The sequence below is a fragment of the Coenobita brevimanus genome, chromosome 107 (assembly GCF_032717465.1).
Source record: "Coenobita brevimanus isolate Jiangsu-jjx chromosome 107, ASM3271746v2, whole genome shotgun sequence".
Lineage (NCBI taxonomy): Eukaryota > Metazoa > Arthropoda > Malacostraca > Decapoda > Coenobitidae > Coenobita > Coenobita brevimanus.
Genome location: NC_137060.1, coordinates 10,070,206 through 10,097,093, shown reverse-complemented (window position 1 = coordinate 10,097,093; position 26,888 = coordinate 10,070,206). Strand labels below are relative to the sequence as shown.

Here is a 26,888-nt window from a genome sequence, read left to right as displayed (position 1 = left end):
GCAATAGTCTACAACGGAACTTATTCTATATGATGATAACTCAGAGATTGTGAGGCGAATCCTTCATTTTTACAATGCGAAGGACTAGATATATTGTACTGGATGATGAAGCATCTGAACACAAATGATGTCTAATGGTCGTAGTATTAGCGGTTAAGGAAGCTCCATGGCACGTCTTCCTTGCCTGTTAATTTCTGCAAATGGAGCGTTGATAATCTTTAGTATGCACTTTATGCAATTCATATCGATAACACAAACATATTGATCACATACGAAAGAAGAGTATGGAGCAATAAATCGGTGAATGAGAGGTGCTAAAAACCCTCCTTAAATCACGGTAATACTGGCTTAAAGGTCTGTACCAACCAAACTGTCTATCATGACGTATTCAAGGGCGCGGGATGGCGTGAGAAGCTTACAGTAGTGCATCCCGCCAAGCCCCAGCCCCACGTCCACTCCAGTAGGCAGAGAAACAGCAGTCACTTCCACACCTGCACAAGAATAATAGTGACAGAAAGTGTAAGTGGAGAGGCAAGACTCCAATAGTATACCGGTTATCAACTACCCTTACATAAGAAGAGTGATAAAGGATGGAGGGACAAATTCAAATACCCAATACCCTCAGTGATAGAGCGTGTTAACGTAGAGCAACACCATCAGTTCCATAAAGTATTACTACGCACGTGACTATGGTATAACAATGAAAAAGAACAATGACAAAAGGCCTCACCAACAAAATACAGGTTACAACTGCCTTTCTAGATAAACTTAGGTTATTTATAATGCTAAAGCCATTATTATGTCCTAATGTTATGTCTGATCTATAACACTGGATAAACCCTACATTACATTACTGCATCAGGAACATCGTTGAGCAAGATCAGTCCAATGGCTCAATTATATAGAGAAGCAAGACAACTGGATGTGGAGTTACGTAGCTCTGAAGCAACTTGCAACTTTACGATGGATAGACATAGTGATAAGAGGAAAGTACTGCATAAAAGTAGTGTAATTATCTTGCAATAAGAATGTGAATCAAGCTTATACAAGCGTGTCCACAAAAGAGGCTTCAGCAGATTAAATACGAGTACTGCTTCTTTCTGCACGTCATACCATCTAAGGATATTATCTTATTGTCAACAGTCTTTAGTACACATCATTCTTGAATCATTACATTATCCGAAGGGGAATATTTTTTATAGCATTACCGGAAGTAAAATTCTCTCATTCTGTGTATGTGTGTGTGTGTGTGTGTGTGTGTGTGTGTGTGTGTGTGTGTGTGTGTGTGTGTGTTTCTTTTTGATGGTATTAGTGATGTGCTCGTTCTTCTTACCAGCGTTGTTTGCCACGACCTAGCGCTCTAATTTCTGGGCAGATAATCCTTCAGCTTACTATGCATGAATATTACTTAGCCCTACTATATGGAGACAGCTACACCAAATTTTAAAGATTGTTTTAAAATAATTTTTTAGCTTCAATGGTGTGACAAGACAGGCTAAGAACTCTTATCACCAGATAAAAGTTTTGCTAGGTTTCGAATTTGATTACGATAAGGAACGAGATTAACTCAAACGTCCCCTCTAGCCTGTTTGTTCTATAATTCGTTTGCTTCATAAATATCAAGTAAATCAAATATATGCACTCGCATATAAGAAGCAAAGTTCATATATGCCATGCATTTGCTCACAAATGTTACCTCTCAAATTTTTCTCTCTTTCTTCTTAGCGTTGGTTTTCTCATCCTTCTTATCCACGCTTATTGCCACTGCACTTTTTTTTTTTTTTTTTCCTGAGCCAGTTGACCTGAAAATTACTGTGGGTGTAACTGGGCCTGGGATCCCTGGACACTATTTTTAGGTTCGATGATGGTGTTCAGTATCATTTATAGCTTTAAATATTTAATCCACTGCATCCCGTTGATGTATATATGCGCCCAAACGTTTTGTCATTAGGACTCTCGTTGACGTTTATAAACGAGCTGCAATTGCAAGGTCCGTCATTTGCACATTTTTCAAATTTTGCGTGTGATTTTTGGTACGTATATGCGGGACACCTTCCTCTACCCAAAGCCAGGCGGGGACAATGGCTTACCCCGCATGACCTCCCCCTCCCTCCCACACGCCAATGTCTCGGCAACTCACCTGTTACCAGTGACCTGGCCAGTAAACACGTCGTGCCATGGTACGATTTTCAAGGTGAGAGTGATTCCCCAATCAATGACAATATGGAGGACAAAGTTTACATGGCGTTAGAGGAAGTAATGTGCAGAAGTGATGAGCAGGTAACGTCGCCAAGGAAGGTGCAGTATGTTGATGTGTTTGGTGAGTGAAACAATGCTTATATCACCTATATTACTGTGTGAAAACCAGTATACCCTTGTACTACATATAAATTTGTACCAAATAAATAATTATCTACCTATTCTGAGTGGTTTGGAATAGCTACCCCTCCCATAGAAAATGTCTTCTCTGGAGCCAGGCTCGATAGAAGACGGTACCAGGTGAGGGTAGGGTCACCTGTACCAGGCATTTCTAAGCTCAGGTGAACACTCTCTCTGCATTTTCGATGTTTCTTACACAAAGCGGAGGTTTGAGCCAAAAAAAAAAAGAAATCGAAAATCTGCTGGGATTGGAGGAGGTCATTGGTGAAAAATCTGCTGGGACACAAAGGGTTAAAAGTGATGGGCGATTACCATTAAAAATCTAGCACAGAACTACCAGACATCATCCCAACACAGGTATGTATTATTTCATGTAACTTCGAATGGGCTGCGATATGGAGTGACTACCAGACAGGCTCTCTAACTTCTTTATTCTGTGGTTCGCTCGTTTCATGAGCTCCAAATGCAATAAAAGATATGTATTCCCAAAGATGAACTCGACGTCCTTGGGGCAGTTGGACCAGAATGGGAGTTTCCTGTCCATTCAGTTGTCCATCTGTTCCCACTCTACAGGCCACAGTTATGCACCAGTTTTGAAGATTAAGATTTCATATGAGCCCTCCTAAGTTGACAATGTGCCCTCATCTTAGTGGTGAACACACGCAAGTCAACCCCAAGGTCACAATGGCCATAAATGGCACAAAGTCATAAAAACAGTTTATTTTCAGGGGTTTATCTATGAAAGTAGTATCAGATAGATAGGATACTTAACCTGCAATAATTTACTCATATGCCCTCATCACAGTTATTTTTATACCACCTCCTACTCGGAAGCCGAATGCTAATCCCCTGCCAAAATATGCTGTTGGCCAAGTTACAGGCTACTTACAAACCAAATGTGAAGACAGTTCGCAAAACTCTACAGAAGTCAGTCACCACAGTTCACAAAAAAAAAAAAAAAAAAAAAATCCACATTAGAATTAGCTGATCTTTGACAGCCATTTTAGCGACCTTGACCTTCACCCCGAGAGCCCATTTTCTAACTCGTACAAGATTTTGGCCATATCTTGATACCCTGAAGGTATCATGTTGACAGCTCAAGCCATTCATGAAATATAATGGTAACAGACAGACAGACAGACAGACAGACAGACAGACAGACAGACACACACACACACACACACACACACACACACACACACACACACACACACATGCAGACAGACAATGACCTCTGGCAGCCATTTTAGTGACCTTGACCTAGACCCTAAGTGCCCATTTTCGAACTCGTCCAAGATTTTGGCCATATCTTGATACCCTGCAGATTTCATAGCTCAAGCAGTTCATGAGATATAATGGTAACACACACACACACACACACACACACACACACACACACACACACACACACATTGGCAAAAACATTATTGCTCTGCCTTGCTAAAGACGGGCTATAGTAAATAAATAAATAAACAACAAGAAGGAGCACTCATAGTGCAACGCCCATGCCCATCATCTGGTGTAAGGGCTGAATATTTGCCTTGTCGTGTGACCTTGACCTTCGACAAGTTACTCCCAAAATTTACTAATTTTGTTCATGCTTAATCCTTAACTCTTCCAACAATTTTCTTTCCAATCAAATCAAAGCTGTCTGAGTTGACTTTGCCCGGTAACCTTAATCTTTGACTTTCCCTGTAGTCTAAACCTTTGACCGAATGTTCTCAGAATCGAATCTCTTTATCCTTAACCATCCAACAGTTTAATTAACCGCTAATAAAAACTACTAAAGATGATCTTGCCATGTGACCTCGACCTTTGACCTATTCTCAAAAGCATCTGGGCAAGCTGACAATAAGTGGATAGGTAGGTAGGTAGGTATTTTGGTAGGTAGGTGCCACCAGTGTCAATAATGTGGTTATTGTAGAGAATAGTTGCCACCATTGTCGGGCATTGTAGAGTATCGTAGATTACTGCAGCTGCCAAATGTAGATAATAGTCGTAACTTAGGGGGTTGGGATTTTAGTTGTAGATTGGCGAGCCATGTATGGCACCAGTATAGATTAATGTGGGCTGTAACCAATGTATAAAGTCGTGAGGCATTGGATAGCATGAAGATTGTGTATTTGTGGGCTTTATCTCTCTAGTCTCTAGGTAGGTCTTTGTCTCCCCCCCCCCGTCTATCTTGTATCGTAAGCGAAGATGAGATAGAGACACCCTGGAGTTAAGAGGTTTTACTGTGACACAGTTATATCATTCACTGCCTACCCTTCCACTTGTGTGATGGACAGAGTGATGTGACCCACTGATTGTCAGAGTGACAGCTATCTTTTAGTGGCTGCCAACCTCTTACTCTACTGCCTGTCTCCTACTCTCCCCAGTCTCCTACTGACTCCTACACTTGTTTTCTGGGTATATAATACTATCTGGCGTCCGGCTGGCTGATATGTGTATGCGTATGTGTGTGTGTATATAGTGTCCAGCGCGCTTCCGTCACGTGGCTAACTGGCTTCTGTAAGTTACATCATGTGTCAGACATACAGTACATCATGTGCTTGACATTCTTGGCCAGGGGATGTTTGTGCTTCCCTTCCTGATGCACTAGACATACCCGCCTGCTTATTACATATTGAGCTAGTGTTACTAATTGTCCTATGATTATATTAATGCCTATAACTATTACATATTGTGCTATGACTATATTAATGCCTACAAAAATGCTCTTGAGTGAGAGTCAGCTCATTGTCCAGGTTTGATCCAAATCATATCAAATCCGTTTAAGTTCTTTTATTCACACACACACGCTTGAGTCAAAATTTGGCCTTGCCATGTGGCGTTAATCTTTGAGTGATTGTTCTCAGAATTCAGTCCCTTCGTTGTTGCTTGATTCTTAACGTTTTGACCATGTTTGGTTCAATCCAGATCAAAACTGTTGTTCAGTGCAAGTTGACCTTGTCCTGCGACTATGGCCTATGATTTTTCCCTGTGACCTTGACTTTTCAGTTACCGTTCTTAAAATATAATTTATTTATGTTCAGCTTATTTTCAGCCCTTCCAAAAAGTTTTGCCAAAATCGGATAAAAAGTTATAAAATTAACCTTGCCCTGTGACCTTGACCTTTGGCTTTTTTTTTTTTTTTAATTAGTTGTACTTCTTAGCTGACCCTCAACACTTCGACCAAGTTTAGTTAAATGTGTTTTATGTCATTATCTCACCAAACCCACACATGAGTCGAAGGTTCATCTTGCCCCTTGACCTTGACCTTTGTGGTTGTTCTCAAGTATGACTCACTCCATTTTTGCAATACTCTCAACCCTTCCTCAGGTTATTTTAAAATGGATAAAAACTGGTCTTGGTGGTTTTGCCAGGTCAATGTTTGACCACACCCTGCATCCATAACGATTGAACTATTGTTCTAAAACACAAGAGGGTTCCTCATGAGCTTACCTCAACGGTTTCATCAATTTTGGCTAGGGGCAGATAAATGCTTTGAGTTATTTTGTTCACACACACACACACACACACACACACACACACACACACACACACACACACACACACACACACACACACACACACACACACACACACACACACACACACACACACACACACACTCCCTTTGCTGAACAAGTGCTGTCCCACTGACCATGCTCTGTGTCCGTATAGTTGAGGGGAGTGTCTAGCCAGGCGGACCCAGTAAGCTTCACGTCATCAGGCAGGAAGGACATCTTGCGGCCGCGACTGCTGTACCTCTCGCGAGCACTGATGGAAGCTGTGGCTAGAGCCAGGTCCAGGGCTGCCTGAAGTGACACAACACAACGCACTCACTTTCAGTCTTGTACTGATAAACTCAAAACGAAAATTTTATACCTGTTTTGCATCTGAGTCCTGACAAGAATGAACGTGTGACTTTGTTTACTGCTGATGCTTCACCATCGATTCCAGCCTGCCAATGATTATGTACTAGGCGATTCTAAAAGCTCCAGATTTTTTTGATTTTTTTTTATGCGCTGCAAGACGATATTTCACTGAGACTAACGCAAGCTTATCTTATTATTATTATAATTTTTTTTTTTCTTGTTGTTGTTGACGGACATTTTAAAATAAATCCGAGACCATTAATACTTCACTCTCATGGATCCTCTTCACCCATCACCTCAGTTCCTGGTTATTCCACCCATTTCTTTGACCCACATCCATTTCCATACCCTGTTAGCACTTTCATCCTTGGACGACATTTTGAAACAGTCTTCATTGCTCTCAAACCATCAGTCCTACAACATCCATTTTTCACAAGGTATGTTTTCCTGCCCCAGTCCCAACTCCCGTCTCATCCATTCCCTGCACACCACGCCCATTTTGTTACTCCCCATTGACGGTTGTATGCAAGGACGTAGGTTAAGCAGCCGAAGAACACACCTGTTTTTAGATTATTGCACACTACTGCGTATGCCACAAGACGATGCTACTGCTGCTCTCAGTCTAGGGTTCGTATTTTCAGCAGTTTGGTAGGCTTTCTAACACCTATTCCTTAGTGATTTAGTGATATAATTTGCAGAGTATGCCTTATCATTCTCTATGATATCAATTACTTTAAAATGCAGTATGGTATCACCGAGGGCAACCCAACAGCCCCAGAAGGAGCCCACAGATTAGCATATACAGCGTGACTGGACTCTGGGTGACAGGGTCATAAGTCCGCCCAGGCCGCGCGCCCCTATGACCCGGAGCTCGCCCGCCGCCACCATAGCAGGAAAGCGAGAATACCTTCCGGGTGAGCCAACCACCGACAATCATGGGGTGGAGCTATTACTCCAGCTCCAGTCAGCACCCCTGAGACGGCTGGTAGCTGCTCCCACCTTCGTCAGGAGATGGCCAAAAGCTGCTCTGAAGGTGCCCCTAACGAGACGGCCGGTAGCTGCTCGACCCTCCTACAGGAGACGGCCTACAGCCGCTCCAGAGGTAACCAGGAGACGGCTGGTAGCCGCTTCGGCCTTCGTCAGGAGATGGCTGGTAGCTGCTCTGAAGGTGCCCCTAACGAAACGGCCTGTAGCTGCTCGACCCTCCTACAGGAGATGGCCTGCAGCCGCTCTGGAGGTAACCAGGAGTTGGCCAGTAGCCGCTCCTGCCTTCGTCAGGAGATGGCCAGTAGCCGCTCCAAAGGTGCCCCTCGAGAGATGGCCTGTAGCCGCTCAACCCTCCTACAGGAGATGGCCTGCAGCCGCTCCGGAGGTAACCAGGAAATGGCTGGTAGCCACTCCTGCCTTTGTCAGGAGACGGCCAGTAGCCACTCCCACCTTCGTCAGGAGGTGGCCGGTAACCGCTTTGAAGGTGCCCCTTGAGAGACAGCCTGTAGCCGCTCGACCCTCCTACAGGAAACGGCCTGCAGCCGCTCAGGAGGTAACCAGGAGACGGCTGGTTGCCGCTCCGAAGGTGCCCCTGAGTCGGCCTGTAGCCTCTCCTTCCCCCAGGCCACGGCCAGTAGCCAGGCCTTATCGATGGCTGGTAGCCGCGCCCCTAGAAGGCCACGGCCAGTAGCCGGGCCCTACGGTAGGAGACGGCCGGTAGCCGCTCCTCCATCAGGTGCTGACTCCTGCCCACCAACCTGCGACCCAGAGGGAGCCCCTAGCCTGGAGGAGTACTGGAGAGGCCCCGTGACTACCACTGGGCTCTTCTCCCTGCAGCCGGTTCCTGAGAGGACTCGCCTGATGGACCCTGACTTAGGCCGACGCCGCAGCCCCCTCTTGGCTGCGTCCCTGACCGCCAGGGACCGCAGCCCTTGGGACCTCCAGGCTGCCCCCAGTACCCCAGGGCGGGACCTCCCTACACCCCGATGCCGGAGATCTTCGTCCTCTATCAGGTGCCTGAGCGAGGAGTTCAGGCAGCTATTCGGCCCCAGTCCTGAGGGCCAGACTCCTGCCCCAAGCCCCAGAAGCACGGGACCCTTTACCACCATCAGCCCCGGACGAGAGATGACGCCCCTACGCGTGATCCCGTGGCCCCTGAACACAGAGGCCCCTTGTGGAACTCAGCCCCATCAGTAGTGAGGCTGAGTCACCTCCGCCGCCCTTGTACATGACCGCCACGACGCCTAGGCCCGAAAGTGGGTGACAGTGAAAGCACAGTGTCTGTGACATAATGAAGTAAAGGCAGAACAGTGAGTTAACAGAATAAAGAAAGTCAGTGAGAAAAGCATCAGTAACAGGATAAAAGAGTGGTGGAATGAGCAAGGTAACAGTGAAATGGTGAACTTGGCAAGGCAGTGAAATACGGGTCTATCACAGTGAACACACTACCGAGTAGTGACGCCGCACCACACTAAGATCGTACGTAGGCCCCAGTGTTAAAGAAATAATTACCTGCAGTGAAATAGTGCCATCAATTCCACCATTATACAGAACCTAGACTTTCCTACAATAATAGTGCATAACCTCTCTGCTCTAAGTGCTATTCACCTTACCCGACCTTGTCCTGAGTAGTATCCTGCGCGATACTAACACTCCATGTCTAGGCCTAAGAATTATAATTGTCCAGTATACCTGTATTTGTGACATCTGCCTGTTCCACTGTAGGATTTAGTAATACACATATAAGGTTGTTGCCTTGACTTTTTGTGTCCTGCCTCTCTCTTATTTGTTTAAGCTCCGGTCTAGAAAGAGAATCCAGCTACACACTAGGTGTTAAAGGGACGGGAAGCCGACCCTAAAACACTTAGCATTACATACTTATTTGGTCAAAGTAGGTTATACAAGTAACATTCACGGGATTATTAACGTAGTATATTCAGAAATTAGCTGGTTACGAAGAGGTGCCAGGGAGCCTCCTTGAGCAACGACAAAACGGACTCAGGTTAGACTGTAATGCCTCTGCTGTTATTTTGTCAGACAATATAGCAGTACTCAGCCAGCCCCAAGAGGAGACATTAGATCTGATAGCATTGTGCTTCAGTAGGAAGAACTAAAAGAATTAAGGTCCAGGCTTAAAGTTTATTGACCACACGAGGGTTATAATGGCAGATTATCTATTTTTACCAAGTCCCAATCTTCCTCTAGACAATGATACGCAAGCGCCAAGTTTACAATCCAGGTCTCTATTTCAGATGTCGGGGTGATTGGGAGAGTGGAGGGGTGCGGTTTGGGGTGGCTGGGTTGCGACCAGGAGTTGTGGGGGTTTGTGAGGTGCGGTTAGGGATGACGGGTATGGTTAGGGCGAGTAGGCTGCGGCTGTGGGTGGCTGGGGTGCAGGTACAGGTTGCTGATGGGCGGCTAGGAGTGGCTGGAGTGCGGTTAGGGGTGATTCATATGCGGTTAGGGATGGCTGGGGTTCGGTTAGGGATGGCTGGAGACAGCTGGGAGTGGCTGGGGTGCGGTTAAGGGTGGTTCGTGTGCGGTTAGGAGTGGCTGGGGTGCCATTAGGGATGAGTGGGGTGGAAGCATTAATAATAGGCAGTTCAGAAATACTGTACACAAATTCCTGCTTAAAATATAGCATCCTTTATAACCACACAATTCGGGTTTTCCAGAGCACAGTATAATCTCGGCAAAATAATTGAAAAGACGAGAATATGACTATAAGACCCCACAGTAACTACTAATCTTCAAGTCACTCCTTTCTGCCGGTCCAAGACACTTTCATCCAAATACTGTTCCATTTTTTTTTCTCCACTCTCGTCTCGATCAACTTGAAGCAGGTAATTATAAACAGACAGGATGAATGGAAAATGATAATTAGACGGATATAAAAATATAAATTTTAAATGGACTTTAGTGTGTGTGTGTGTGTGTGTGTGTGTGTGTGTGTGTGTGTGTGTGTGTGTGTGTGTGTGCACGTAAAACCAAGATGTTGCTTTTGTTATGTAATCCCGCCAATTGTTTTGAAAAAGTGTTCCCCTGAATTTGCCTCTGTCCTAGCTAAATTATTCAGACTCTGCATACGTACTTCTTTATTCCCAAATTCATGGAAAGAAGCCAATATCCACCCAATTCCGAAGAAAGGAAGTTCGTCTGACCCCTCCGATTACAGACCAATAGCTGTCACATCTTCTCTTGGTAAGGTATTTGAAACTTTAATTAATAAGCACATTGTTAAACATCTTGAATCCAACAACTTAATTAGTGATAGACAATATGGTTTTCGCCACGAAAGATCCACAATTGACATACTCAATCTCTTAACTCATACCATCCATCAATCAATTGATCTTTTTGGTGAAACTCATGCAGTAGCTCTTGATATCTCTAAAGCTTTCGACAGACTATGGCACCGTTCCTTGCTGTCCAAACTCCCTTGCTATGGACTAACGTCTTTTGTTCCTTTGATTTCTTCATATCTTAGTGACAGGAAAATAAGAGTAAAAGTAGATGATGTATATTCCAATTTCCACTCAATTAACGCCGGTGTGTCGCTGGGATCAGTTCTGGCGCCAACCCTATTTCTGGTTCATATTAATGATCTCTTATCTGTCACCCACAATCCCATTCACTCATATGCAGATGACTCAACACTACATAATGTAGTTCATTCACACTCAGACACCCATTTACGAAGTCTAATATCTCTGCCTCTCAACTCAGTACAGCCATCTCCATAAATCAAGATCTATCTGCGATCAGTGAATGGGGACAAAACTACCTTGTCTCTTTTAATGCTACTAAAACTAAATATATACAGTTTACTAATAGACAAATATTGCCAGATTCGTATATTACCTTCAGTGCTACTAATATTCCCATCTCCAAAAGTATTGAAATTCTTGGTATCTCACTTAACAGTGCCCTCAGCTGGACCTCTCATGTCAGATCACTTGCTAAAACCGCCTCAAAGAAACTTGGATTATTGTACAGAGTCCGTAACTTCTTCGCCGATGAGCAGTTAGCTATAATTTATAAGAGTCATGTGCGCTCTCAACTTGAATATTGCTGACCCTTGTGGAATGGTTGTGGAGAGGTTGCATTAAGGCAACTAGACAAAATTCAGAACAAAGCTGTTTGAATCATTAACAACCCTGTCATTACATATAAACTACCTCCCCTTCAAGTAAGAAGGAATGTTGCCTCCCTTGCATTATTTTACAGATATTTTTTTGGCAAATGCTCAGACGAAGTTGCGTCCATGGTGCCACCTCTCCATGCCTTCCCTCGTGCTACACGAGCATCTGGTAGCGCTCATGACTGGAATGTCACTCAGCCATATTGCAGAACTTCTGCCTATCAGAATTCTTTCATTCCCCGAACTGCATCTCTCTGGAATTCGCTTCCCCAGAGTTGTTTCCCTCCAAATTTCAACCCATAGCTGTTCAAGTCTAACTGTTACAGTTATTTTATGAACGGAGGACGCCAGTAATCTGGTGTATGGATTTTTTTTTTTCATTTGTTTTTCCCTTCTCCGTTCTGTTATTTATAAAAAAAAAAAAAAAAAAAAAAATCCCGCTCTGCTTGGACAAGCGAGCCCATCAACAGCAGGCAAGCAACCGCCATTGCAGGGACATCCCGTGTAGTGAATTGATGTTCCCTTGCTGTGGAGAGCGCTACAGCACAGCTAGAGGTGAGGAAAAATGTGCAGGTTTGCTTCCAGGAAGGACGCTGCATTTGCATCTCTCCATACAATTAATATGGGTGCCAATGTAGGGTCCACATCTCCAAGTTATTATTTACATGATTACAACCCAACACTATAAATGGTTTCTTCGGTTACAGGAAAACATTAGGTTTGTCACTCAGTGGAGGGTCACCTGAAGTGAAAAGAAGAAGAATAGAGGTTGCAGGAAGGATGGAAGAGGTAGGACGAGAAGGGGACAGACACAGAGAAAGGTTGGTAAAGGCGAAGGAAGAAGTAGGCAGCACTACAACAAGTAAGTGGATGATAGCCGTCACCACCAAACAACGAAAGCGATGATAAAAGACTGGATCTATAAATGCGGAAATCTTTTTGGACCTTTACGTTATGTGTGTGTGTTACCTGGTTGACATCTCTACAGGTGGTTTCTTCCCCAAACTCGGCTCCCAGTGGTTCCAACACCTCCATGATGGCTTCTCTGCTCTTTAATTTCGCCGCCATCTCCTGTGAGGTTGTGTGGTCTGTTAATAATATGGGGTTATTGAAACACACACTCTCTCTCTCTCTCTCTCTCTCTCTCTCTGAATAAATTTATCTATATATATATATATATATATATATATATATATATATATATATATATATATATATATATATATATATATATATATATAGATATATATATATATATATATATATATGTATGTATATTTATGGAAAGAGTTCTAGAAGTTGTAGAAGGTATGATCAGAGAAAGTGTAAATACTTATGAGATGCAGTTTGGGTTTATGCCACGCAAGGGGACCACTGACGCCACATTCATTGTTCTACAGCTTCAGGAAAATTATATGGGAAAGAAAAGGGATCTGGACTTTATTTTTGTTGATTTAGTGAAGTCCTTTGACAGAGTCCCTAGGAAGGTGGTTTGGTGGGCAAGGAGAAAGCTTTGGATCGAGCAGTGGCTGGTTAGAGTGGTTATAGCTATGTATGTGGGTTCTCGCACCCAGGCGAGAGTGAAGGGAGATTTGAGCGATGAGTTTTCCGTTAATGTTGGTGTGCATCAGGGGTCAGTCTTGATCCACTTGTTCCTTATCGTGGTGCTTGAAGCCCTCTCATGTGGCTTCAGAAATGGACTCCCGTGGGAGACGCTGTATGCCGATGATTTGATGATGACTGAAGAGAATGAAAGGGAGGCGGAGGAAAGACTTAGGAAGTGGAGAGATGCTATGGGACACAAGAGTATATCCAGATAAAACAGGTGATGGTATCTAGGATTAGTGATAGTACTGTCAAAGATGAGGGAGAGTGGCCATGTGCGGTTTACCACAAGGGCGTGGGAAGTAATTCCATCATGTGCAGTGTTTGTGATAAGTGGGTTCATTAGAGATGTAGTGGTATTAGAGGTAGACTGCGAGATAATGCCGATTTCATATGCCCAGTGTGTCGGGGAGGGCGTGTGGAGATAGTCGCGCTTGGTATATATATAGATAGATTGATAGATAGATAGATAGATAAAATATATAAAATAAATAAATAATTTGTTTTACGCCAGGTATCTCCGAAGGGCTAAGGCGTTGCCCCTGGGTAGAGGATTTTGGACTGGAGTGTGTAGCATTTTATGACCGGATGCCCTTCCTGATGTCTACCAATGACCCTTGGGTGGATTCGATCCTCCGACCCTTCGGTCAGAGCGGAGCACTCTAACCCACTGAGCCACGGCTGCTATACCAGCTCTCACGTATGGAAGTAAAGCTTGGACGTTGTTGGAAGGACACAAGTCAAGAGTGAGAGCAGTGGAAATCAATTATTTAAGAGGAGCCTGTGGAGTCACATGGAGAGATGACTGACAAATGAGGATATAAAGGAGCGTTGTGGTGTGAATGTGGATGTGGATGTGATAGGAAGCGTTAGGAGGAACTCACTGAGGTGGTTTGGCAATGTGGAGAGGATGGAGGGTGAGAGACTGTCGAGGAGAGTGTATGTGAGTGAGGTGGAGGGGGGAGAGGGAGGGGAAGGCCAAGGATGAGATGGAGGGACGGAGTGGAGAGGTATATGAGAGAGGGGAGTGTGAGCTGGGAGCAGGGCAGTCAAATGGAGGGGGACAAGTCGACGTGGAGGCGATTTATTTGTGGCCACCCCGTACGGGATTGAGGCGTCTGGCAATATATATATATATATATATATATATATATATATATATATATATGTATATAGATATAAATCTATCTATCTATCTATCTATCTATATATATATATATATGAATATATATATATATATATATATATATAGTAGCAGACGTGGCTCAGTGGGTTAGAATGCTCCGCTCTGACCGAAGGGTCGGAGGATCGAATCCACCCAAGGGTCATTGGTAGACATCAGGAAGGGCATCCGGTCATAAAATGGTACACGCTCCAGTCCAAAGTCCTCTACCCAGGGGCAACGCCTTAGCCCTTCGGGGATACCTGGCGTAAAACCAAGTTATTTTTATATCTTTTGTTATATATATATATATATATATATATATATATATATATATATATATATATATATATATATATATATATATATATATATATATATATATATATATATATTATACATGTCCACCCCATCCCTTCATCCTCGATCTCCCCTTTCCCCTTTACTCCTCCACCTCACTCCTCCAACACATCAATAGATATCCTGCTGTAAAAAAAAAAAAAAAAAGTCATGCATGTATCCATAAACCAGCCTCTCTTTATTTACTTTTCTATCAGCAATCTCTTAGCAACGGAAAATATTGCTTAAAGCAGTATAAATAATTTGGCAAATGCATTCAGCTGCGAGGGTTATTTTGAAAATCGTTTTACGTAGGAGACTGAGGCTGTTCGATGCATGACTTTTGCAAGGAAAAGAGGGCTATATATGTGCAAAGTTCATAGTACCTTAAATCGAATTGCTTTTTATATTTAGCCAGATTAATCACTGATAAAGCTAAAGAATGTATATAAACATATAAACAATATGCACACACACATAGATGAGGTAGATGAATAGGTAGATAGACTGGTAAATATACAAATAGAATAATTTGTCTTTCATGGTTCTAAATTGTGATATGGAGCAAAGCATTCCCTTAATCCCTTCAGTTCGATGATGATGATGATGATGGTAGGTATGGTTACGTACTAGGGGTGTGATGGCGCTGGTACCGACGGCCAGGTTGCTGTGGTAGACGTGTGTGCTGGTGGTGACGTTGGCATGATCCACTTGTGCGTCCACATGGGGCTTGGAGATGCCGAAGGCATTCAGGTCATCGTACACAATGTCCGTCACCTGGAGGAATACGGTACACCTGTCACACTACACCTGATTTGCACACACACACACACACACACACACACACACACACACACACACACACACACACACACACACACACACACACACACACACACACACCACTGAAACTACACCACACCTTTTACACCCACACACTGCCTTTAACACCCACACCACCCATCATCACACCACACCATACTTGTCACACTCATCCCACAGCTGTAACATCTACGCTACCCCCACACCACACTACACCTGTCACACTCACAGGAGACTTATTACACCCGTGGCACACCTGCAACACCCACACCACACCTGTAACATGATGTCCCAAATAAATACGCAATATTCGTCTCGTCTGCCATATTGCCGCCATACCATGCTTCGAAACATGTAACTCACTCTGTTATTGGAGAAAACATATATAACATTACATTATAAACGTCTCAGGCGATATATGGATCTATCGATAACCATCAGACAACTACAGCACCTGAATATCAGTTGAATACCAACACTTACAATGAGTAAGACAGGGATGCCACTTGCAAATGATAATTATGTAATGCACGAGAGCAAACCTGTCAATGCTGGGTAGGACCATCGAACATTTAGCATTATCCATTGTTTATTTTGTCAAATTATCTTAAGCAAAATGTGCACCAGTAATATTCATCGACTGTACATTAATAAATGATTGCAACCTATCTCTAGTGTTATTATATAAATAGCCAAGTTTGTTTTTTCATTGTTGTTTAAGTTCTGGGTTATTTAACTCCAAAAACTGCAGTTTCAGTTCTTGAAATGTTAACCATGTGATGTAGACAAGCATTGGATAAACGAAGTTGGCAATCTCCGATCTAGAGGTAGAGATTTCCACTGAGGAAACTTAGTGACCATATTATTTCTTATGGCAACTCTCTACTGGTGTTGCTAGAAAGAGGATGTGCTAAGGTCACTTCATAAGGAACTCCATTGCTCTACCACATTACTATTAGCTATGAACATTATGGTGTTGCTACAGTAAGAATGTGTGCCAAGGTCACCTCACAAGGAACTCCACTCCTCGGCCACTTCATTGATGGCTGCGAGTATTCTGCTGTTGCTACAGTAAGGATATGTTACTAAACTCAGTTCACAAGGCACTCCATTCCTCTACCACCCCCGATTATTAGCTAAGAGTACTATGATGCTCATACAGTAAAGACATTTTATGAAGGTCAACTCACAACAAGTTGTGTGTGGTCCTTGAGTGCAGACATGATGACCTGACCTCGTTCCGTCCACCCTGAACTTACGCCTCCGCCCTCTGTCACCGCCTCCATTATGTCCAGTGGCTGAGGAAAAAAGGGGGTTACCACGGCAAATGCAGCATTGCCACCTACGGTAATGTTCTTATGTTCTGGTTATGGAAAAAATGCTTGTTTGGCAACTGCATAAAAGATCACCACCACCATCAACACTAATAATAATAATAATAATAATAATAATAATAATAATAATAACTGTGGAGAGTTTTCCCCGACTGAGAGGTCCAGCGTGTGTGAGCGTTAAATGCGTACCTCATAGACTGTCATAATTTAGAAGCAGAGGAGTTAACCTCTGAATGATGACTCCAAGTGGTTTTGAAACCCAATAACTAGCTCCTTTATTGATTAATGGTCCCTTATAGAAACCATAATTATAAAACAGTACTGCGTCGGCCGTCATAGACAGTTATATTGTAAACAAAATGTTCATAATTTGGATAAAATGGGATAAAGTAGTGATTATAATAAATGGAAGTAAAAATCCATACGTTAAAATTCACGAGTTAGTATTGTTGACGTGGAACTTTCCAGCAAGAAAAGGGGAAGTGGTCCATTAACATTAATACTGCAGTTGTGAGTAGTTATAAAACCAAAGTAAGCTCATAAAGCTATGTTTATGTAATTAATTTAATGAAGTAATAAACATTAGCTTAAATCAGTAAATGACTGTAGTAGTAAGTGGCAATTCCGACGACTCTGATCAGCCGCCATTTTACATTATCTGCATTCCCTTTGTGGAAAGCGTGGAAGAACAGCTAACCTTGGCCGCTACTCAGTTAAACAGTAAATGATCCCACAAGAAACTCCACGCCCGAAAGTTCGCTCAGCATCATCTTGAGACCGACTTCGCTGAACAACAATCCGTTCTAGAGCTAAGCCATTTCTGTTTTGATTGACTAGTAAACTGAAGTGTACTAGTAAGAACTGGGAGAGGTTAAAAGAGGTAGGCTCAGCCTGTCAAAAGTTATTGCAGTAATAATAATAATAATAATAATAATAATAATAATAATAATAATCATTATCATTATTATTATTATTATTATTATTATTATTATTATTATTATTATTATTATTATCCTCGTTATTATGACTAGTAGTAGTATATAGTAGTAGTAGTGGTGGTAGTAGTAACAGTTGCAGAAGAAGCAGCAGCAACAGCAGCAGTAGTAGTAGCACTCTATGTTACATTTCTCTCTCTCTCTCTCTCTCTCTCTCTCTCTCTGATGGTAGAACTTGGAACTTGCTAAGTCATCCTGGTGGTAGGACCTAGGGGAGTGACGGTTTACCGTCCTCTTGTTGAACATTGTGTGAGAGGCACCATTGGCTGTGATGTCATAGTTATCAACTCATCCCATTCGGCAGTGCAAGATAGTGGGTGGAACTTTGGGGAGAAATTTCATTGCCCCTCTTTGGCTAAGACCATACTGGTAAGTGACTGTAATGAATGGGTTGGTAGGAGCGGGGTGGGGATGCAGCCAGGGACGGGTTTACATTGTAAGTACAGTAATAATAACTGTAGTGCATCGGAATAGCCACCCATTTTCCCGAACCTTCCAAATCTCGGTCTAAGCTTTGTCAGATTGCATGATGAGATGCACCAACATCTGTCAGTTGACTTGTTACAATCAGCTGCTACTGTATTTTAGACAATATTCCTATTATTATTGTACACTAGCAGGGTGCCCACAAGTTCCACCCTGCATAAAATCTGGTATGGGTGGAGGTCTGCTACTGTGCAGCATTTCACATTCCTAGAGAGAATACTGTGACTGAGTTGCCAGTGCCATTGAAGTGCCCCAGAGGGGCCAGGGATATCCAGCAATACCCAAGACCTCCAGGTATCTTCCCGTGGATGGCAGCTGTGTAAAATTTCGCCTTGCTAAGTACAAATCTATGGCCGTGCAAACCACCGTTGCCTGGGAACCTCACATGGTGGCCCATGTGGGTACTATCCTGTCTCAAGAACCTAGTTAGGGTAGATGTCTACTACTGTGCAAAACTACATTTCCCCTGATGATAAACTATGGCTGTGTATTAAAGACAAATATACGGATTTGAACTTACACATATATTCTTCTTTCTATATCAGGTAAACAAATGTGCAGTACAGTATATCAAAGACGTTGCACTGTGACTGCAGTAATAGTATCAACTTGGTAATGACAGGCATAGTCTGCCTGAACTGGAATCCAGATAGCAGAAAATCATAAGCAGAGAGCATGCTGCTAATGGAAATGGGAGCAGAGGGAGAAGAAAGAAAAAGAGGGGCAACAGGGCGGTTGCAAAGAAGGGCTAGGGCATCTTTGGAATCGTTGATGATAAGACATAAGAGACTTTCAGAAAAAAAAAAAATAGAAAGAAGGAAACTAAGGGTATAGACAAATCAGTTTATACTGGATACTGCTGATCAAGTTAGGAGAACAGTGGGAGGTGGAGGAAACAGTAGAAACAGTAGGCAACCTCCACCCAGCCATTACCATGAGCAGAGCAGAAGGGATAGGGTAGATAGGGCAACTGAGGATAGGGTTTAGAGTATAGAAAACTGAGCAAGGGTAAGAGGACAGTCGGCATGGAGAATAAAAGTGTATGATAAGCAGCAGGAGTCTCTCCTGTCTAGACAGGGCATAGAAGATAGGCAGGGATGGGTGTACTAAGGCCAGCAAGGAAACTTGCAGGACCCCTGCCAGAGAGATAGACCAGGGGATAGTGTCAATATGAATGGAACTAGAGGTCATATTGGAAACATGAATTTTCAGAATCTCTTTGTTAGACTATTGACAAGAGTAAAATATAGTAACTTGAGGTAACTAGGGAAACGAGTTTCGCTGGTTTAGTTCTTTGATTCAGTTAAGTCAAATTATTGACTGTAAATGCTCAGTCATTGTTTTCTTGTTGTGAGCAGTGAGATGGTAAGATGATGCAGTCAGCCAACCCTGCCAGACTTGAACTGCCCCTTCATTACACCAGCCGTGCCCACACACAGACACAGCCAGACCCTTCTCTGGGGAGATACGCCATTTGGAGTGGCGCCACACAACACTGAGAATACCATAATCGAAGGAATTATGGTGAGGAGCTGATAGGCTTTATTCATAACACTCGGCAACTCTGGTGTTGCTGTGAAGCTGGACAGGAGTGGTTGATGCTGTCAGAACGGAAATGTGGCCAGTGGTTGCCGGACTGGAGTAGCAGGCGATCGAGAAGCAGAGCAGGGATAAATGCTAGTATCTAGTAGGTACTGTCAGCCGGCAATGGTAAAAGAAAAACAGGAATACCATCACTCGATGACTACACTAGTGAATATGTACAGTAATATCACAGCGACATCAAGCCAGGGCAACTTGCCAAGATTATGGAGGAGTTGAGATGTGTATATTTCAGAAAACGGTGAGATGTACCAACATTATATTAATATGGGAGATTTATCGAATTCTTCCACAATCTGGTCAAAGTTTCCATGTATGTCTATTATAAAAGGAGTTAAAGTATTAAAAAAAAAAAAAGCATCATTTTTCGAAAACATACCTAGATTTGAGCTATCACTCTGAAATTTTGCGTGTAGGTAGCAGAGGCCAAGACGATCTGATTCGATCCAAACCGAGCCGATTCGAGCTAATTCGAGCGAGTTTAACCCTATTAAACTATTGAATGAAAAGAGAATAGGTTCTTCAAGCGAAGTACTTTGTAAGCAGCCCCGAATTCCACGCGCCGGGGACAGGCGATTTTACCTTGCTTTTCATTGATGAAAGGATTATATTATAGTAATAGTGTAAATGATATACTTTTGTCCTACACCTGGCATTATATTTATCTGATACACTATATAAACTGTCTGTAAAGCCCTGACTCCGAGCAAGGTGAGTTGGGTATGGGATAACATCAATCAGTAGGAAGGAAAAGGACAGAGCAGGAGAAGGAAATCAGGTCAATTCATACGTCGATCGACAAAACAGTGAACGAGTGCAGAATAAGTGGTAAGTTCATTGAGAATGCCGACTATCTTGATTGACCTGGGCAGTGGAGGAAGACACGCAAGGAGCAATTTTGTCTCTTTGCAAGCAGCCGGAGTGATTCATCGGCAACAAGGAAGAGAGGGTTGGCATGATGGTCAAGAGGCGGATATACAACTGCCAAACGCATTAGCAAAAGGGAAATTGGACCTTCGAAGGCCAGACGTGAGGGTGCTGAGAGAGTTTATTTATAATCCTTTAGTACTTCGAAATGAGACCCAATAAGGAGAATAGTTCTACAGGTGAACCTATGGGTGGGAAAGGGTGTTATGAGTTTAGTTTTGAAAGTAGTTAGTGTCATCCCACAAGATGAGGTAGCCTGGCTGTTCAGCATCATGACTATGGTCATCACCGTTGTAGGAGGAAGCAGTCAACAGAATTGTTTTCCTAAGCGTTAGAGGACTCAAACTGAGGATTCCAGTCGAAATAGAACTGAGTAACTCGTCCATTATTCGTAGCTGAGACGTGGGTCAGAGAATATGGACATGGTTCTTCCATGTCAAAGGCACACTAAGCGAAAGACCAGTTGTTGGTCCAATATCTACCTCGATTGCTTTTTGTTATAGGGATCACTTGGGCAATTCTCTTTCTCTATCGCCACTATCATAATAACCTAAATTTCACACAACAACAACAACAACAACAAAAAGGCTGTAGGAATTAAAGAGAGGGAAATTGAACTATCAACGGGATGATAAAACTTAAACTAGTCATATATCCAGGCACTCATCATTCTAACCATCGAAATTCTCTGTTCCACCACACACACAGAAACCTATCTATCTATTTATCTATTGCCAGACGCCTTAATCCCATACGGGGTGGCCACACACTAATCGCCTCCACGTCACCCTGTCCCCCGCCATTTCACTGCCCTGCTCCCAATTCACACACCCCTCTCTCATATACCTCTCCACGCCATCCCTCCATCTCATCCTTGGCCTTCCCCTCCCGCTCTCCCCCTCCATCTCACTCACATACACTCTCCTTGTCAGTCTCTCACTCTCCATCTTCTCCATATGGCCAAACCACCTCAGTATGTTTCTCCTAATGCTTCCTATCACATCCACATCCACACCACAACGCTCCTTCACATCCTCATTTGTCAGTCTGTCTCTCCATGTGACTCCACAGGCTCCTCTCAAATAACTTATTTCCACTGCTCTCACTCTTGACTTGTGTCCCTCCAACAACGTCCAAGCTTCACTTCCATACGTTAGAGTTGGAATCACAATACTGTCATGTAATAACTTTTTCACTGCCATGCTCACTTCCCTGTATCTTATCACTGCCTTCAAGGAACCAGCAACCTTTCTTCCTTGTTGTACTTGTTGTACTCTTCCGAGCACTTCGCCCCCCAAACTTCCATCCTTACTCATCACACTACCCAAGTACTTAAACGTACTCACATTTTCCATTTCCTCATCATCCAACCTCACAGTACATTCACTGATTTCATCTCACTCGAAGACCATAACTTTCCTCTTCCCTACATTCACCTTTAGATTCCGTTTCTTACACACTCTCCCAAACTCATCCACCAAGCCTTGCAGCTCCCTTTCGTCTTCACTTAACAACACAGTATCATCTGCAGACAACAGTACAGGGAGTTTCCAAACACTGCCCTCTCTCATTAAGGCCACTCCAACATCCACTGCCCTACCTTGTACTTCTTTTATAACCCCATCTATATACAGATCAAACAACCATGGAGACAAGACACATCCATGTTTCAACCCAACCTAGAAATAGAAAAACTCACTCACTTCACTATCCACACGCACTGCAGCCTTAGCACCCTCATACATATTCTTCACAGCATTCAACAACTTTCCATCTACTCCATATATTCTTAATACTTTCCACAGTCCTTGTCTGTCCTCCATGTCATATGCTTTCTCCAAATCCAAGAAAGCCGCATACAACTTCTTTCCCTTCACTAGAAACTTTTCCACTAAAGATCTAATAATGAATATCTGGTCTACACAACCTCTTCCCTTCCTAAAGCCTCCCTGTTCTTCTCCAACTAATTCCTCTGTTATTTCCCTAACCATGTCAGTAAGTGTCCTACTGTATACTTTTCCAATTACACTGGGAAGACAAATGCCCCTATGATTACCACACACTTCTTTTTCCCCTTTCCCTTTGTACAAGGGAATAGTTATACCTGACTTCCAATCCTCCGGGACTCTACCTTCCTCCCAGGCCAATCAGCACATCTTCCACATCCATTCTACTACTATCTCACCCCCACGCTTTAGCATTTTACCACACATTCCATCAATTCCTGGGGCTTTCCCCAATTTAACTTTCTTCATTGCTTCCACAACTTCTATTCTACTGATTTCTTCCTGTCTTCTCACCTCCCTCCTTCTCCGAGCCATCCCCCAGCCACTTATATTCGCAATATTTTCATTCTCTATGTTCAACAATTCCTTAAAGTGTTCTCTCCATCTGCTCACTTTTCCTCCCTTCTCCACTAGTCTATCTATCTATTTGCCAGACGCCTCAATCCCGTTCGGGGTGGCCACAAACAAATCGCCTCCATGTCGCCCTTCCCTAGCCATTTCACTGCCCTGCTCCCAACTCACACACCCCCTCTCTCATATACCTCTCCACCCCATCCCTCCATCTCATCCTTGGCCTCCCCCTCCCTCTCCCCCCTTCCACCTCATTCACATACACTCTCTTCGTCAGTCTTTCACCCTCCATCCTCTCCACATGTCCAGACCACCTCAGTGTATTACTCCTAACGCTTCCTATCACAGTCACATCCACACCACAACGCTCCTTTCTATCCTCATTTGTCAGCCTGTCTCTCCATGTGACTCCACAGGCTCCTCTTAAATAACTCATTCCATTGCTCTCACTCTTGACTTGTGTCCTTCCAACAACGTCCTAGCTTCACTTCCATACGTTAGAGTTGGTATCACAATACTGTCATGCAGTAACATTTTCACTTCCATGCTCACTTCCCTGTTTCTTATCACTGCTTTCAAGGAACCAGCAACCTTTCTTCCCTGCTGTACCCTTTCAAGCACTTCACCCTCCAAACCTCCATCCTTACTCATCACACTACCCAAGTACTTAAACGTACTCACATTTTCCAATTCCTCATCATCCAACCTCGCTGTACATTCACTGACTTCACCTCTCTCAAAGACCATCACTTTACTCTTACCTACATTCACCTTTAGATTCCGTTTCTTACACACTCTCCCAAACTCATCCACCAAACCTTGCAGCTCCCCTTCGTCTTCACTCAACAACACAGTATCATCTGCAAACAACAGTACAGGGAGTTTCCAAACACTACTCTCTCTCACCAGGGCCACTCCAACATCTACTACCCTACCTTGTACCTCTTTTATTACCCCATCCATGTACAGACTGAACAACCATGGAGACATGACACATTCCCTGTTTCAACCCAAACTTCAAAGAGAAAAATTCACTCAATTCACCATCCACATGTACTGCAACCTTAACACCCTCATACATACTCTTCACAGCATTCAACAACTTCCCATCTACTCCATATATTCTTAATACTTTCAACAATCCTTGTCTATCCACCCTGTCATATGATTTCTCCAAATCCATGAAAGCTGCATACAACTTCTTTCCCTTCTCTAGAAACTTTTCCACTAAAGATCTAAGAATGAATATCTGATCTACACAACCTCTTCCCTTCCTGAAGGCTCCCTGCTCTCCAACTAAAACCTCTGTTCTTTCTCTAACTCTGTCAATAAGTATCCAACCATACACTTTTCCTATTATACTAAGAAGACAAATGCCCTTATGATTACCACACACTTCTTTTTCCCCTTTTTCTCTGTACAAGGGAATAATTATACCTGACTTCCAATCCTCCGGGACTCTACCTTCCTCCCAGGCCAATCTGCACATCTTCCACATCCATTCTACTACTATCTCTCCCCCATGCTTCAGCATTTCACCACACGCTTCATCAATTCCTGGGGCTTTCCCCAGTTTAACTTTCTTCATTGCTTCCACAACTTCTATCCTACTGATTTCTTCCTGTCTTCTCACCTCCCTCCTTCTCCCAGCCATTCCCCAGCCACTTATACTTGCATTACTTTCATCCTCTATGTTCAACAATTCCATAAAGTGTTCTCTCCATCTGCTCACTTTTTCTCCCTTCTCCATTAGTAATCTACCATTTTTATCTTTCACTCCCTTGCTAACTTCACTTCCTCCGTGTCTTACTCTCTTCACCTCTTTCCAGAACATTTTCTTACAGTCCCTCCACTTTACACTCAAATTCCTTCCAAATTCCTCATCCACTCTCTTCTTACTCTCTCTTACTAATCTTTTCACCTCTCTCTTTCTTTCTACATATAACTCTCTCTTCCGTCTCTCAACTTCTTCCACGCCCCTATTTCTCATCCATTCATTGTATGCTTTCTTCTTTTGTGCCACAGGCTGTCCCACCTCTTCATTCCACCATGCTGTTCCTTGCACCCCCTTTCGTCTTCTCTTCACCCCACACACCACCTCGCATGCTGCACATATATCTTCTGTGAATATCTTGCACACACCTTCCACGTCCCTCATCTGCTCCAGTTCATATTTACCCAATCGTTCCTCCACTTCTCTCTTATATTCTACCTTTTTCTTATCCTCTTGTAACCTTTCCACTCTCCTTGCGTCTACTCCTTCCTCCCGTACTTCCCTTCTTCTATTTCTCCATTCTACTTGGACCTTGACTCTGACCACCACCAAGTGGTGGTCAAAAAGTTCACTCCCCCAACCATGGGGACAAAAACCATGGGGACATTTTTGTCTTACCTGTTGTCTGTGTTTCCTGGTGTGCCAGACCAAGATCCACGCACACACCTATTTTCTGGCCATCTTGCAGTAATGTCTGTCTTGGTGTACGTACTAAGAATCATCCTCACATTATTTTTTTCTGTTCCACCCGCAGTGATGTATGTGTCCTGATGTGCCATGGTAAAAACCCTGCACACATTTTCTTGTCCCATCTGCATTAGTGTATATCCCGGTGTGCCTTAGGAAAAATCATCCATGCCTTTCTTGTCCCATCTGCAGTAGTGTGTCTTGGTGTGCCCTAGTAAAAACCATCTACACAGCCCTTGTCCTGCCTGCAGCAGTGTGTGGCCTGGTGTGTCCTAGCATAAATTAAACAATCTTTTCTTGTCCCACCTCCAATAGTGTCTGTGTGTCCTGGTGTGCCTGCAGGAGCGTGGCTCGTGCTGCTTCGAGGTGTTCACCGGGCTCCAGCAACACCGCCGTCAGGAAGGATGATACCTGCTCTGCTATCAAAACTTGGCCGTCCTCCTGCAACCCACATTGATCCAATTAAACCGTTTCAGTCCGATTACTTGTTTTTAAAACATGTTCATGGTATGTCCAGGCGATTTTATTCAGCTTAGGAGAGAGGTTTTGTGTTGATATGGGTAAATGAAGACTAACTTTTGCAGCTCGAAAAGCCTCTCTAAAACTAAGTATACAATTATTTGTAGAGAGCACGAATGAAATGAAAATTCTTCATTGGATTAGCAAATATTAATGCTATACTTTTTTCTATATTTTTTTCTATGTGCTCGACTCTGGGCATAGGCTTCACAGCCTGGTCCCAAGGCCCAGTAGTCCTCCTATATATCATACACCCCTACATGTCACCACTTTGGCGCTAACACCCACCGTCCACACTGAATACTTGCTAGGGCTCTCATACAGGACTGGTGTATTGGTATTAGCGGGGGTATTTTTACGACATGTCGTAACACCACCACTTACAGAAATCTTTCCTAGGCTGATTAAAATAGTCTGAACGTATCAAGTATAAAAAAAAGATCATCGTACTGAAAGAATTAACCTTTATGTAACCTGCCGATATATTATTAAGGGTCATTCACTAGTATTATTGCAAGAGATTGCTCCTTTTGCTCTTATTAGGCCCAGATTTTCGTCCTTTTGCAGCTTATTTCACGTAGCTCAGTGGTAAAATAAGATAATACTATTTCACGTAGCTCAGTGGCAAAGACAGTACTACGGCTCTACATCCTCTTCATTGGACTTCTCCGCGATTAAAACCATATTCTAAGGTTACTCTATTGGTACAACTCAGCATTCAAGATGGAAAGATGGTAAATTTAGGTCAAGTTAGTATAAGAGGAGCATAGTAATAAGCAATGCACTGCAGACTAACCAAATAGTACTGTATATAAACATTAAGAATCATTTTTACAAGCTAAATAAGATACGAGAGAGAGAGAGAGAGAGAGAGAGAGACAGACAGACAGACAGACAGAGACAGACAGACAG

At 43.2% G+C, this 26,888-nt stretch overlaps 1 protein-coding gene across 1 annotated transcript in view; it reads right to left on the bottom strand.

Annotated features, from left to right (window-relative positions):
- Nucleotides 1-348: 348 nt before the first annotated feature.
- Nucleotides 349-26,888, bottom strand: part of LOC145416695 (uncharacterized) — a 48,552-nt gene continuing 22,012 nt past the window's right edge. The window contains exons 5-12 of the mRNA XM_080285632.1: nucleotides 25,764-25,898; nucleotides 18,331-18,519; nucleotides 16,486-16,593; nucleotides 15,502-15,659; nucleotides 15,104-15,269; nucleotides 12,337-12,438; nucleotides 6,026-6,179; nucleotides 349-491 (exon numbers count right to left, since the gene is read on the bottom strand). Coding sequence (XP_080141758.1) covers nucleotides 349-491; nucleotides 6,026-6,179; nucleotides 12,337-12,438; nucleotides 15,104-15,269; nucleotides 15,502-15,659; nucleotides 16,486-16,593; nucleotides 18,331-18,519; nucleotides 25,764-25,898 — 1,155 coding nt within the window. The remainder of the gene's footprint in view (nucleotides 492-6,025; nucleotides 6,180-12,336; nucleotides 12,439-15,103; nucleotides 15,270-15,501; nucleotides 15,660-16,485; nucleotides 16,594-18,330; nucleotides 18,520-25,763; nucleotides 25,899-26,888) is intronic.